General features: G+C 53.4%; 1 protein-coding gene and 1 long non-coding RNA gene across 7 annotated transcripts in view; one reads left to right on the top strand and one right to left on the bottom strand.

Moving 5' to 3' along the window:
• Positions 1–8,025, top strand: part of LOC113939523 — a 19,691-nt gene extending 11,666 nt beyond the window's left edge. For 2 of the 4 annotated variants that reach the window (XR_003525277.1, XR_004819694.1), the window contains 2 exons: positions 7,467–7,781; positions 7,885–8,025. This is a non-coding gene — a long non-coding RNA (uncharacterized LOC113939523). The remainder of the gene's footprint in view (positions 1–7,466; positions 7,782–7,884) is intronic. The other 2 variants (XR_003525276.1, XR_004819695.1) reach the window with 1 other exon arrangement.
• The window catches only part of LOC113939520 (cytochrome b5 domain-containing protein 1), a 21,033-nt gene extending 7,436 nt beyond the window's left edge, over positions 1–13,597 (bottom strand). Inside the window, exons 1-4 of one of the 3 annotated variants that reach the window (XM_027625757.2) lie at positions 13,262–13,597; positions 13,088–13,164; positions 12,728–12,946; positions 10,076–12,058 (exon numbers count right to left, since the gene is read on the bottom strand). In XM_027625757.2, the coding sequence (XP_027481558.1) occupies positions 11,828–12,058; positions 12,728–12,946; positions 13,088–13,164; positions 13,262–13,463 (729 nt within the window). In that variant the 5' untranslated portion in view covers positions 13,464–13,597 and the 3' untranslated portion in view covers positions 10,076–11,827. Of the gene's footprint in view, positions 1–10,061; positions 12,059–12,727; positions 13,165–13,261 lie in introns of those variants that run through there. The other 2 variants (XM_027625756.2, XM_027625758.2) reach the window with 2 other exon arrangements.

Here is a 13,597-nt window from a genome sequence, read left to right as displayed (position 1 = left end):
CACAACCCTGGGATCGTGACCTGTACTGAAACCCAAAGTCAAGACGCTCAGCAGACTGAGCCACCTACATGCCCCAGGCGTTGATTTTTTTTTTAAAGTAATCTCTACACCCAACATGGACTTGAACCCACAACCCCAAAATCAAGAGTCCCATGCTCCACTGAGTGAGCCATCCAGGCGCCCCAGCAGTTGGCCACCCTTGAAGGATAGTTTTGGTGAGAAAGTCAGATAGCAATTAAAGATTATGAGAAACCATTAAAATGTTATTTATGGAAGTTTTTAATTTAAAATTTTTTAGCTATTATTGAGAACTATTCCACAGGCTCACAAGAAATAGATGTAACATACATCAGCCACAAAGAATATTACCATGAACATGTGACTCCATCATCTGGTTTAATAAATGTAACAATAGTAATATTTTTTAAAGCCTTGTCTGAGCTTCCTAATTCTACATTCCCCTCCCACCGCTACCCACCCAGTCTCCTGAATTTTGTTATTGTTTCCTTGCTTTTTTTTTTTTTTTTTTGAGGTTAGGTCCCTTCCCACCTATAACTTCTCAATTTTGAGAAATTTTGAACCTACAGAAAAGTTGAAGGAGCGCTGTGGACACCTGTATACTCTTCTTTTTGTATTTATTTAAATTCCAGTGTAGTTACCACACAGGGTTATATTGGTTTCAGGGGTACAATATGGTGACTCGACCCTTCCATACGGCACCCGGTGCTCATCACAAGTGCCCTCCTGAGTCCCCATCACCGACATCACCCATCCCCCCCACCTCCCCTCTGCTGACCATCAGTGTGTTCTCCACAGTGAAGAGTCTGTTTCTTGGTTTGCCTCGCTCTCTTTCCCCTTTGCTCATTTGTTCTTCTTCTTACCATTTTTAAAATTTAAATTCAACCAATCAACATATAGTGTATTATTAGTTTCATAGGTGGGTGATTCATCAGTGGCATGTAACACCCAGTGCTCACTCCATCATGTGCCCTCCTTAACGCCCGGCACCCAGTGACCCCCTCCCCCCACCCCCTCCCCTCCAGCCACCTTCAGCGTGTTTCCCGTGATTAAGAGCCTCTTATGGTTTGTCTCCTCTCTGATTTTGTCCGATTTTGTTTTTTCCTCTCTTCCCCTATGATCCTCCGTTCTGTTTCTTAAATTCCACATATAAGTGAGATCATGAGGCATGTGTCTTTCCCTGATTGACTTATTTCACTTAGCAAAATACCCTCTAGTTCCATCCGTGTCGTTGCCAATGGCAAGATTTCATTTTTTTTATGGCTACGTAATATTCCAGTGTGTGTATACATACATGTCTTCTTTATCTGTTTGTTCATCGGTCAGTGGACACCTGCTGTGCTTCTATAATTTGGCTGTTGTAGAAAATGCTGCTTTAAACATTAGTATGCATGTATCCCTTTGAATTAGTATTTTTTTTTAAGATTTTATTATTTATTTGAGAGAGAGAATGAGAGATAGCACGAGAGGGAAGAGGGTCAGAGGGAGAGGCCGACTCCCCGCTGAGCAGGGAGCCCGATGTGGGACTCGATCCCGGGACTCCAGGATCATGACCTGAGCCGAAGGCAGTCGCTCAACCAACTGAGCCACCCAGGTGCCCCTTGAATTAGTATTTTTGCATCCTTTGGGTAAATACCTAGTAGAGCAATTGCTGGGTCATAAGGTAGCTCTATTTTTAACTTTCTGACGCACCTCCATGCTGTTTTCCAGAGTGTCCGCACCAGCCTGTGTTCCCACCGCTAGCGTAGGAGGGCTCCCCTTTCTCCAGACCCTCGCCAACACCTGTCCTTTCCTGACTTGTTGATACCCACACACTCTCCTAGATTCACTGATTGTTGTCCTTTCTCCCCATTGACCAAAGGGCGTGAGCAAATGCTCATGATCTGATTTCGTTTTGTTTTTTGTTCGCTTGGTTGGGGTTTTTTCAGGTGTACATTTTGAGTTTGTGCAAATGTATATTCCTCTGTGAACACCATTCAGGTAAAGATCTAAAGTATTTCCAGCACCCCAGAACTTTCCAGTTCCTCTCCTAGAGACAACCACCGTTCTTGGTTCTCTCATGGTTTCCCTTTAACAACTTACGATCTACTGTGAATTTCATAAAACAATATAAAATCATATATGTAGTATAATCGCAACCATGTGGGAAAATACTAGGAGGAAGTGGTTAAGATGTTAATACTGGTTTCTGCTGAGTGATAGGAATAAGAGTGATTTTGTTTTGCACCTTTATGCTTGCCTACCTGGAATTTTCTGTGAAGAGCCCTGTTCTACAATGAAAAATAAGACTAAGCTCAAAAAAAATTTTAACTTAAAAGACATACGGGAAGAAAGAATAGGAGGTGCCATCAAGTATTTGGTCACAAAGTTTGATTGTCTTCAAAAAATAGTTTACAGTAATGTGGCAAACAAGTCTGGAGACCACATACGTAAAGGAATCTATTTCTTTTTTTTTTAAGATTTTATTTATTTATTAGAGAGAGAGAGCATGAGCAGGGGGAGGGGCAGAGGGAGAGGGAGAAGCAGGCTCCCCGCTGAGCAGGGAGCCCGATGCGGGGCTCCATCCCAGGACCCTGAGATCCCGACCTGAGCCAAAGGCAGACGCTTCACTGACTGGGCCACCCAGGCGCCCCAAAGGAATCTATTTCCTCATCTCCAGGGTTGACTCCAGGTCCCCCATCCCAGGTGACAAACCCCGCTCTAAGCTTCTGCAGCCTGGCTGGGCCCCCAGCACCTTTCTTCCTGGCCATGTGTGCTCGCCCTGGTCCTGCCCCCTCATTCACTGAAGATGGGCACCTGACTCAGTCCTGCCCTCGACTGCCTAACCAAAGACCTTTCTCTCCATTCCACACCTGTCCCACCTCTGCACTTACCTCTTCTGAAATTCTAGATTCAATGTCCCTGCTTTGCCTACAACTTTCTGGCCCTCCAGCTCTCATCTCTCTGCTTTTCTTGGACCCGTAAGACACTCTAGAGCCTTCCCCATCCATTATCCCTGTCCAGCTTAGAGCCCAATGCTCTATCATTTCAGCCACTGTCTTGCCAGGTGTCTTGGTGTCCTGAACTTGACTTCCTCCCACACACCTCAAACCGTGGCCGCTTCTGCTGCCTCTTTATACCCAGCATGCACAGCGCTGCCCAAGGACCCCCCTGTGCCCCTGCCGACCGGCATCCCTGCTCAGAAATCCTTTTCCCTAGCCCGCCACCGCCTTTCAGTTCCCCATGGTGACTTTTCCAAACCTTCCTCGCATTCCTCAGACCTCTACCTTCCTACTCCAGGAGGAAACCCTATCCTCCCCTTCCAGGAGCCAGATCATCAGATGAGAGCTCCCTGGAAGCCGTAGCACTGAGCCGCTGAGACACTGCGCTTGTGGATTTCCCTCCTCCCTCGTCTTGGTCCCGTCTGAAGCTGGTGCCTGCGGGCCCCGGGCTCTGCCTCCCACCCCTGCTGCCTCCTCGGGGACTAACGGTTCCCAGAGACCCCGCAGCGCTCCCTTACCTCCCCTTCCACTTGCTCCTTCTCAACCACATCTCCTTGTCTTTAAAAGGAGTCCTCTGGAGCCCCGCCGTACCCCCAGCTGCCACCCTACCTCCCTGTGCCCACCCACAGCCGCGCCTCCTGGAAGAACGACCTGCAGGCAGCCGACAGCCCCCGGGCTGCCGATACAGAGGCTATTTCTGAGTTCTTCACTTGCCATCCCCTTCTTGAAATAGTCCTTGCTCGGCTTCTGTGATCTCACATCTGCTTACGCCTCTATTGCTGGCTTTTAGCGAAATCCGTTCCCTTGCTCTTCGTGGAGGAGGAAGCTCTAAACCCCACATCAGTGGTCTTTCTCTTCATTGTTCCTTTTAGACCCGCACCAATTGACCATGGTCATGGAAACTGCAGGGTCCTGTACGAAATGGCCGAAAGCAACCCTTTCCTCCCTTTTGACATTGCCTTTTAACAATGTCTTACCCCTTCTCCATTGGCTGGCTAGCTAGAAATGCCCTCTAATGTCAAGCCCAGTTGTCTGAGCAGAATTGCCCTGACACCTTTCCTGGCTGATTACCTGTCTTTCGGATCACAGCTTTGTCGTGGTCAGTGCCAACCCCAAGCTGGCTCCCTCCTGCCCATTGGCCTGCTCTTGGGCCTTTTCTCCATCTAGCTCTCCGGACAACGAGAGTCATTTTTTTTTTAAAGATTTCATTTATTTGTTCATGAGAGACAGAGAGAGGCAGAGGGAGAAGCAGGCTCCCAAGGAGCAGGGAGCCCGATGCGGGACTCGATCCCAGGACCCCGGGATCATGACCTGAGCCGAAGGCAGACGCTTAACCATCTGAGCCACCCAGGCGCATTTTGTTTTTATTTATTTATTTTTTTAAGATTTATGTATTTATTTAGAGAGAGCGTGTGCGCACGTGCGTGAGCAGGGAGAGGGGCAGGAGGAGACAGAGGAAGAACCCTCAAGCAGACTGACTCCCTGAAGAGCATGGAACCCGACGCAGGGCTGGAACCCGACGCAGGGCTCAATCCCACGACCCATGAGATCATGACCTGAGCTGAAATCAAGTCAGACGCTCAACCCTCTGAGCCATCCAGGCACTCCAAAAGTCACTCTAATTTTAGACTAAATTCGTTACGATTAGTAAACTAAAATCAACTTTTTTCCCCCAAAAGATTCTATATTCCAAACTGCGTAGCTCCTAATATGCGGTCGAGAGCCAAGTAATGAAGTCACCCACTCCCTCCGTTAGAGTTTGAGCCTGGGGGTCGGGTAGCACCTGTAAGCCCTTCCACTTACAAAGTGACCTTGGGCGAGTGACTTCTCCCTCAGGCCCAGCCCCCCGTGTGTGACACAGGGATGTCAGGGCCTCCCTCACAGGGCCGTTGGGAGCATCAGGAGAGCTAACTTGCAGAGAGCGCGGGCTGTAAGATGCCAGACAGTTGGTAGCTCTTACCCTAAACAATCCCATATACTCTGGGCTGTTTCTCACCTAGAGAGATTCACTTAGCGCAGCTGAAGGTGAGAGGATTTGCGGCCTGAGGTATGAACAGCACTTGCCCTGAAGGAGCTAAGGGCTGCCTGTAGCTTCTGCTCCCAACAGTTGGCCGCATTTCCAGGCTCTCTCCTGCCTCCTATACACAAGCCCAACCCGAGAATATAGGAAACGAGCCAGGTTCTGTTGGGTCCAGTTCTCCCAGGGGAGGCACAAACACTTTTGTTGGGTTGGAAACCAAATGTTAGTCCCAGATACGGTCTACCAGGTCTCTAACCGTGACAGATGTTACCCGGGTGCTGAGTAACGCCAAATCTCAGGAAATCCCACAAGAAGCATGCGTGACGAAATTGTGGCTGGCGCAAGGAAAGGAGAAGAAAACGAAAATTTGGGGGTGCCTGTTCAAAAGGCCTCGGGCGCTGCTGGGCGTTCTCCCATACTCTAGCTCATTCGGTCTTCCCAACAACCCTGGAAGGGAGCTTCCGTGTAGAGTGACCGTGTCCTGGTTTATGCACGTTGTCCTTTGGGAACCCTTTTGTCACTCATAGCTGGCAGCTAAAGAAACGGGGTCTGAAGAAAGGAAAGTATTCTGCACGTGGTCCCAAAGCCTTCTGCAGTTGGATTTCTTCTGTGACCATCCGGTCGTGCCTCCTCCAGCGACAGCCCGCCTTCTCTGACGTACGACCATGTCGCTGTTGGCTCTGTCCGGGGACAGCTGAGTCCTGGTCCTGATCTCGATGGCCTGCCTCACAGCGTTTACCACCCCCTCCCCTCTGATACTCTCTTTGGCTTCCACCATTGGCTTCGGTCACTCTGAGCTCTGGCTCCTCTCCATCCTCGAGCAGGGGCTCATCCCCGCAGACGGCAATCCTCACGCCTCACACGCCGGCCCCGAGCGCTCTTCCAGGACCCCGTGCCGCGGAGCCAGGAAGATCGGACCGCCTGTGATGTGTGTGCCCCAAAGTGACTTCCCGGCCAACTCACAACACATCACCCTCCTCCCCCATCAGAGTCCCCTTCTCCGCCAGACAATGGAGTATCATCCCGGTCTCCTCCCTCTGCCCCAGACCTGCCTCCAGGAAATTAGGGAGCCAGGCGATTCTGCCTTCACTTCCGTCCATCTACTCTGACCTCCGCGGCCCCGAACTTAGTCCCCGCCGCCCGCATCCCTCTCCTGGACCCATCCCCGCTTTTCTCCCCTCCAGCCCGTTCTCTTGACATTATAGGCAGGTCACCTCTTTACAGTGCAAATCTGATTGCGCCATTCTCCCTAGAAAACCCTTAACCCTGAACTGTACACTTTGAGAGGGTGACTTTTATGGTGTGTGACTTATATCTCAACAAATGAACAAACAAAAGCCAGGTTTACAAAGCCTCAGTTGACCTGGTCTGGCCTCCACACCCTTCGCCGCCCACCCTCCCCAGCCTCTGTCTCAGCTTTGCCCTCTGCTCCCCAGCTCGCCACTCATACCCCTAAACTCTGTGCTGTTTATTCTTTGCAGGAAGCCTTCTGTCCTCTCCTGCTCATCTGTCGACTCCCTGGTCCCTTCGGGCCTCAGCTGGAGGTGATGCCTCTCCCAAAAGCCTTCACTGATCTCCCCAGGCTGGGGTTGGATGTTCCTGAGGCACCTCGTACTTAGCTTTTTGTAGCATTTATCACCTCTGTTCCTTTTACGAATCTTGAGTGACTGCTCTGGGCTGAGCACCGAGAGAGGGAGGTGCTGGGTACTTGGTGGCAAATACGGGCCAGCTGTCTGCCCTCCTAGAGCTTCGAGTCTAAGAAGGGAGGAAGGTGGACATTAAACTGAATTACACTAAATACTTGCATTGCACTGAGAGGGAGGGAAGGAATGTTTGACACAGTTGGAGGGGTCAGGGAAGACTCCCCCAAGGAGGTGACACTAAGCAGAGCCTCTAAGGGGAAGGAGCTGACCAAGCCAGGACTGAGGGGTGGGGCGTTCGGCGCAGGGGACAGCATGGGACAAGGCCCTGCCAGAAGGGAGCCTGGGGGATTTCAGAAGTAAGATCTCCCATGTAGCCTGCATTTACTACAATGTAACCTTGGCCCCTTCCCTCTGAGCAGGAGGCCTCGCTCCCTCCCCCTGGATTGGAGGCCAGCTTCCTTCTGCTTGTCTGGAGCTACCTGCTCTCGGTGTCCCGCTGCCACGGTGTCGGGGGTGGGGGGGAGGCCACGCTGCCCCATGTGGGGGCCACACGAGGGGTGCCCATGGCCAACAGCACCTCCCGGCCGTGCCACTGAGCCACTTGCAAGTGGATCCTGCAGCTTGGGTTAGTCCACCGGGCTGGTTGCCCACGGAACCCTGCCCACATCCCAGGTCCATTAGCAAAATAAAGATCAGGGGCTGTTTGAAGGCTGCTGAGTCTTGGGCTGGCTTTGATGTGCAGCGACAGGCAGGTCCCACAGACAGCTGGACCTGTGTCCTGTGTGTGTGTCCTGTGTCCCACAGTGGGTGGCGCAGCTCGGCGGTGAAGTGGGCGGCCCAAGCCCGGCTTGGTTCGGAGCCCGGCGCGGCTACTCCCTGCATAGTTGTGTGACCTTTGGCAAGTTCGTTCATCTCTCTGCCTCCGTGTCCTTCGTTCTGCAGTGTCCGTAAAAACAGCACTTCGGTTTGTTGTGACGGCGGGTGAATGAGTAAGTGATGAATGCAGGTGCACGCAGATCTCCAGGCAATACAGGCCGGCCCGTGGCAGCATCCGCGCGAGCCTCGGAGCGTCCGGCCGTCACTCTCTCGAGTGGTTGTGTTTCTGTGTTTTCATAGCAGGTGCGCACGTGCATCTACAGCATACAGCTTGCAGTCCCATCTGCAGCGACCCTGTCTCTGCGGGTCGGGTCCCAGTGCCTGACTCTCACTTCTGTATCCCCAGGACCCGGAACAGGTCCGTGCACGAAGCGCCTGATAACTTTGTGCGGTTAACGAATGGACGCGCAGCCCTTGCGCGTGACTCGTGGAAGACCTCGCAGGTCCCGACCCGGTGTCCGTACGGTCCCTCCGCAGCAGCGGCCCCTGCTCTTGTTGTGGGCGTCAATAGAAAGTACACTGCCCCACATCCCTCGCAGCCAAGGGTCCTGTGCCACCCACGTCCCATCCGTGAGATGTGCTCGGAGGTCCTCGAAGACCGCTAGGAAAATGCGTGCTTGGATCTAGGCCCTGCCCTTCCCGCCTCCCCCCTTCCCCCCTTCCCCCCTTCCTGCCCGCGGTGCGGGCCAGAAGTAGAGAAGCGAGACCAGCGACAAAAGTGAGACCCAGAGCTGCCCCGTGGAATGACAGCACCACAGACTCTTATTTGAGAAAAATGAACTCTTGGTAGTTAGGTCTCAGCACTGAGCCTTCTGTTCTTTGCACGGGATCCGTTCTCAGTGACCCGCTGGGGTGGAGGAAGGTCTGCCCGGAGGGGCTGTCTGCTAAGGGCAGGGGGACATTTCGTCTTCCTCACTGCTCCAGAGGAGGGGCAGCAGGACTCACCAGCACAGATGTGACCCTCCACCTCTCTGTAGCTGTCTTCAAATAGTCAGAGGGGGCAAGCGGCAAGGCCCTCACGTGTTCTGCGTCTGTGTGGCCCGAGTTCCAGCATTTCAAAGAGCAGGGCTTACGTGGACCCTTCATTCCTGGACGATGAATACAGGTGTGTCTTTATTGCCACTCGATGCCGGCCATTTGGGGGCTGTTGCAGACGCAGAGATGACTGAGTCAGATGGCAGAGGCCGTCCCAATAGCAACAATATCTGTGGGGGAGGGGGGTTTACCCAAACTGGGCTGTGCAGGGCTGGGCCCGTCAGCCTTATCCTGCCGCCAGTGTCTGGGCGTTGGGGTCAAGACTAAATGAGAGATCCCTTCCCTCTGCTCCAGCGTGCATCCAGATCGGAATCGGGGGCAGTACTAAAAGGTTTCAGACTAGTCATAAACTTCACCCCCAGGGTTACGGCTTTAGGAATTGCTGCCATGGGAACACAGGTGTAACAGTCGAGGTAGAGCATTGAGACAGGTGCTGAGAGTCCCGGGACTACATTATATCATCACCTTTGATACGTTACTTTAAATGACCTGTGTGTGTGTGTACTGTGTCAGGGGCAGAGGACTGGGCCATTTCGAGACTGATGTTTGAAATGATAGCACCTTTCCCCCAAATGATACACGTCTGAGCTTGTGCACACGTGCAAACCACACACACACTATTTAGAGACCACCTCAGCACTTCTAGAGATCCAGGTGAAGAATGCACTTGCGACTTGCCTGAGGGTGGAAACTTTTTCCAGACCATAATTTCGTCCTTTACCGAGTACTGTCTTCATCTACCTTTCCATGTGTGTATGTTGTATCCCATTGAGAAGGCGGCCCCTGCAGGGACACACGGGTCTTTGCTCTCCTCAGTGATCTGTGTTCACAGGGACCGCGGCTCGAGTGAAATCTGCCAGTTGAGTCCTTCCAAGGCGCTATGGTTTCCTGAGGATGGGCAGCGTTCAATATTCCAACTGTCACCCCACCCCGCTCCAAAACGGAAGAGGTCACCACAGGAGGACTTGGACCCCACGCTCATGTGCTATTTACTTTCTAGATTTTTGGCCGAGGCATTATTTACATACTCCTCATGCAAATAGCCGGTCTTGGAAAAGCTTTACACACACACACACACACACACACACACACACACACAAAGTCGGTGTTACTAAAGGAATGTACTGTATTCTCTTTGAAACGCGTGCTCTTTATTCTGTCCGCAGCTCTGCACTTGGCCCTGAACACACCCACGCCTGTAATCAGAGCCCCTGCCTGTGCCATCCCATGGGTTTTATTCCTCAAACTTTACTCCTTGTGGACAAAACATAGACCAGAATGTAGCCAAATGCTAATAAAACAGTAGCCATGTGGTATTTCCTTTTTTTTCAGATCCTTCCTCCCACCTATACATTCCAGGGAGCCCCCTCTGATTGTAAACCTCTTTAGAACTTGGGCGGGTTTTCCCTCCCTTGTCCCCCCCCTCCCCCCGCCACCGACTCTGTGGGCAGTGACCGCCACCTGATGGCCATATGGGGGAATGGCAGGTGGATTTCCCCCCAAATCTGGGCAGAGGGAGGCCTCTCTGGGGTTTGGTCTTGTTCTGAGGGGAACCAGGCCAGAGAAGTTGCCACAGCCAACGGACGTCCTCCTTCTTGGTCTTGGCCTTGCCTCCCAGGTCACAGCGTCCCATCCACACTAGTTACTATGGACAGATGAATTCACTCAACACTGGAGGTCAGCCCATCAAAATTTATTGAGCAGCAACTGTGCGCCCAACGCTGGGAATCCGGCGGTGACCCAGATGGCTGTCTCACGTCCGTAACCTTAAAACCAACACTGGAATAAGTACTCTGGAATAAGTGTGACGCTAAGAGACGATCCAATGGAAAATCTTGCTTTCTACACCAAGAAATTAGAAGAGCTCCCGAGGAAGAAGCATTTAGGGTCAGCTAAGTGGGGGATGGGAGGAAGAGCGTGGAGGCAGAGGGAACGGTGTGTGTTAGGGCTCTGCGTCACGGACGCAGCCCCAGCAGCTGCGACCCAGGGAACACAGGTGAGGCACGCTAGGGGGGCACCAGCCGGTTCGTGCAGCGTCTTCAGATGGACAGGACTTTATTCCCAAAGCACCCGGAAGCCACTGAAGACTCCGAAGGAAGGAAAGTCAGATGCCTGGGTTTGGTTCTCAGCGCTCACTCGGACGGCTGCGTGGGGGGGTGGGGGGCTGATGCGGAAGTGGGGGGCTGGTGACGACGTCTGCACAGCGGTCTGGACAAGCAGTGAGGAAGAGGGTGCATCCCAGAGGCATTTAGGAGCTAGGATCTCCTTGGAGAGTGACCGGGGTGCTAGGAGAGAGGGGCGTTTCTGGCAGGAGGCACTGCGGGTAGGGGACTCCGCGGGTGGGGGGGCTGCCTGTCATCCTCATTCCCCTCCCCTGCTGGGGTTAAAGGAGACAAATCTGGCCACTGCCCCCCATGGTGGCTGTCTTTTGGGACGAGCCTAGGACAGTGAGATCCTCTCTCTACCGTGAAAGAACACGAACTTCGGATTTAGACTTGAGTTTGCCTTCTGGCCACAAATTCGTGTGCCTTCCTGCTACTAAATTTTGCCGAGCTTCAGGAGCTCCCCTCTACTTGCTGGATGGGATGCTGCCCGGCGTCATCAATCACTTACGGAAAGCCAAATAGGGAAAAAATCTTTCTTAGCTTCAAAAAGACTTCTGTGTAAAATTGTGGTGACGGCACCCAACTTACAGAGTAGCTGTATTAAAAAGGGCGTACGAAGCACGCAGCATAAGGTCTAGCCTGAACTACTGCCTAACCCTTCGCTTCCTTTCTTCCCTTTGGGGTTCCAACTATCAAGGACTCTTCAGAAGGCAGATCAGCCGGTTTTGTGTGGCCAGCAATAGACACTTCCTGTGCCTGTCTGTGGAAATCCCTGCAGCCGTCCCGGTTCCCATCACTGCCATAAAAGTTCTCCCATCCTGCATCCCTGTGCAGGGCTTCTCCTTCTCGGACTGTCAAAAAGTTCTGCCTGAGCTCCGGCTGTCTCCCCAATCCAAGATACTTCCATCTTCTCGTGTCACTCCTGAGAATTAATGAACGTGCTTCTAGCATTCTCCCTCACGTCGAGCAAATCACAGTGGGACTGGGAAATAGGACCTGTACACTTGAGAAGGACGCGGGAACCACAGGCCAGTTCCCAGAATGGAATGGAGGTCTTTATCCAGCACTCCGCCCCCTCCCCCACCTACAGGGCACAGATGCAGCCAAACTCAGAACTCAGCTGTGTCTACACAAGCACTGGTCCCCACCCTACAGCTCTGTGAGGTCGTCGTTGAAGTAGAGCAGTATTGCAGGTGTGTAGACTGTACTGTCCATGTTGAGATAGTCAAATTCTTCTTCCTCGTCCCGGATCCCGTTCTCTTCCAGGGTATAATCCATGTTCAGTTTCTTCCCCTCGTATTTCCACGTATAGCTGGCAGCATGTGCATTAAAGGGGAGACAGCGGTGCAGGATTTCCCACATTGATTCCTGGGCCCCCACCTGCAGAACATGAAAGCGCCCCACCCCCCAGGATTCTGGATGGGACACACGCGCGCGCGCGCACACACACACACACACACACACACACACACACACACACACAAACACACACCACACACACAGATCCGCGCTCCAAGCCAAGGCCCGGGGCTCAGATGATCGTGCTGGAAGCAGCGTGCCTCCCTTGGCAGATACCACTTTTAGGCACTTCTCAGTCCCCCAAATGAAGCTGGAGCTCCAGCATGCGGCGAATGGCCCCAAAGTGTGTTACCTGTCTTTGTGGCAGTCCCTTCTAACAAACGGATGGCCCTAAAGGGCCAGAGTCACCGCCCCCTCCCTTCATCCCTTCCACAGAGAACATTAATAAGAGAGTCCGACTGCAACTACTATCCAAAACACAGCATGCGAGTGCTTCCGAGGACCACGATCACTAAGGTGCATGAACTGCTGCCCCCGGGGCTTATGAGGGCATCTCTTGTACCCTGTGCTCCGGGCACTCCTCCATTCCCAAGCCCGCAGACCTAGGTGATCTGCTCTCCTCGGTTACCCCTAAAGTGGGGGAAAATACTGCTCCCCCTGGCTATGGAGAGCCAATGGCCTAAAGATCTCCTGGGACAGTTGCTGGGATTCCCAGTTCCCTCTGACCTGCCCGCAGGCACCGGTTCTCACCTCCAGCGCGTGCTCCTGCGACGTGAGCGTGTTAATGATGCGGATGTTGCGGGTCTTGGTAGACAGCCGCCCCACCTCATAATGCACCCCCTGCCACCAGGGCTTCCCGAAATCATTGGCCCAGTCCGAACGCGGCAGCTGAGGCGGGACGTGCAGAAAGCGGCCCCGGGGGGTGCGGTATCTCAGGGTACCGGTCAGCGGATCGACGTGCTTGCGGATCTTTAACGCAGGGATCGGGAGAGGGGCCTCGGGGCAGTCACGACCTCCGACTCCAGCCAGCTCCCGCCTTTCCGCCCCATCCCGCGGCCCCGCGGTCCCATTCCACACCCCCGCCCCACCCCGGGTTCCCGCACAACTCACGTCTCTGGTCTTCGGATCGAACCAGTGGCTGATGTCCTGGCCCGCAACTTCCACGATGGGTTTTAGCAGCAGGTCTCCTGGGAAGGAGCAGCCGCCGTCAGTGCCAGCCACGCAAGAACCAGGCACCTGCCCCGCGACGCACACCCTGACCCTGGCCCAAAGCGCGGCCCTTACCCTTGTACTTGTGAGCCAACGGCGTCAGGTCGTACACGGAGCCCAGGTAGGACACCCACAGGTCTTCCGGCACGTTGTGTTGGGCCACCTCGGCCGGCGTGAAATAGCGACGCTGGAAAAACTCAAAGTCTGGCCCTCCCACGAGGCCCCGGCGCGGCGTGGCTCTTGCACTCTCGGCCACCAGCATCTCTGGTTGCTTCATCGCCCCTCAGCCTGCACGCACGCACGCACACACTCACTCACTGCATCTTCCCCCCCTCGCGAGCGCGTTGGTCCGCTGACATGGAAACCATTGTCCCTTTCCGGCCACCGTCTACCGAGATCAAACACTGGGCG

The sequence above is a fragment of the Zalophus californianus genome, chromosome 16 (genome assembly GCF_009762305.2).
Source record: "Zalophus californianus isolate mZalCal1 chromosome 16, mZalCal1.pri.v2, whole genome shotgun sequence".
NCBI classification, from domain to species: domain Eukaryota; kingdom Metazoa; phylum Chordata; class Mammalia; order Carnivora; family Otariidae; genus Zalophus; species Zalophus californianus.
The sequence above is the reverse complement of the archived record's forward strand: the minus strand, read 5'-3'. Positions and strand labels throughout refer to the sequence as shown.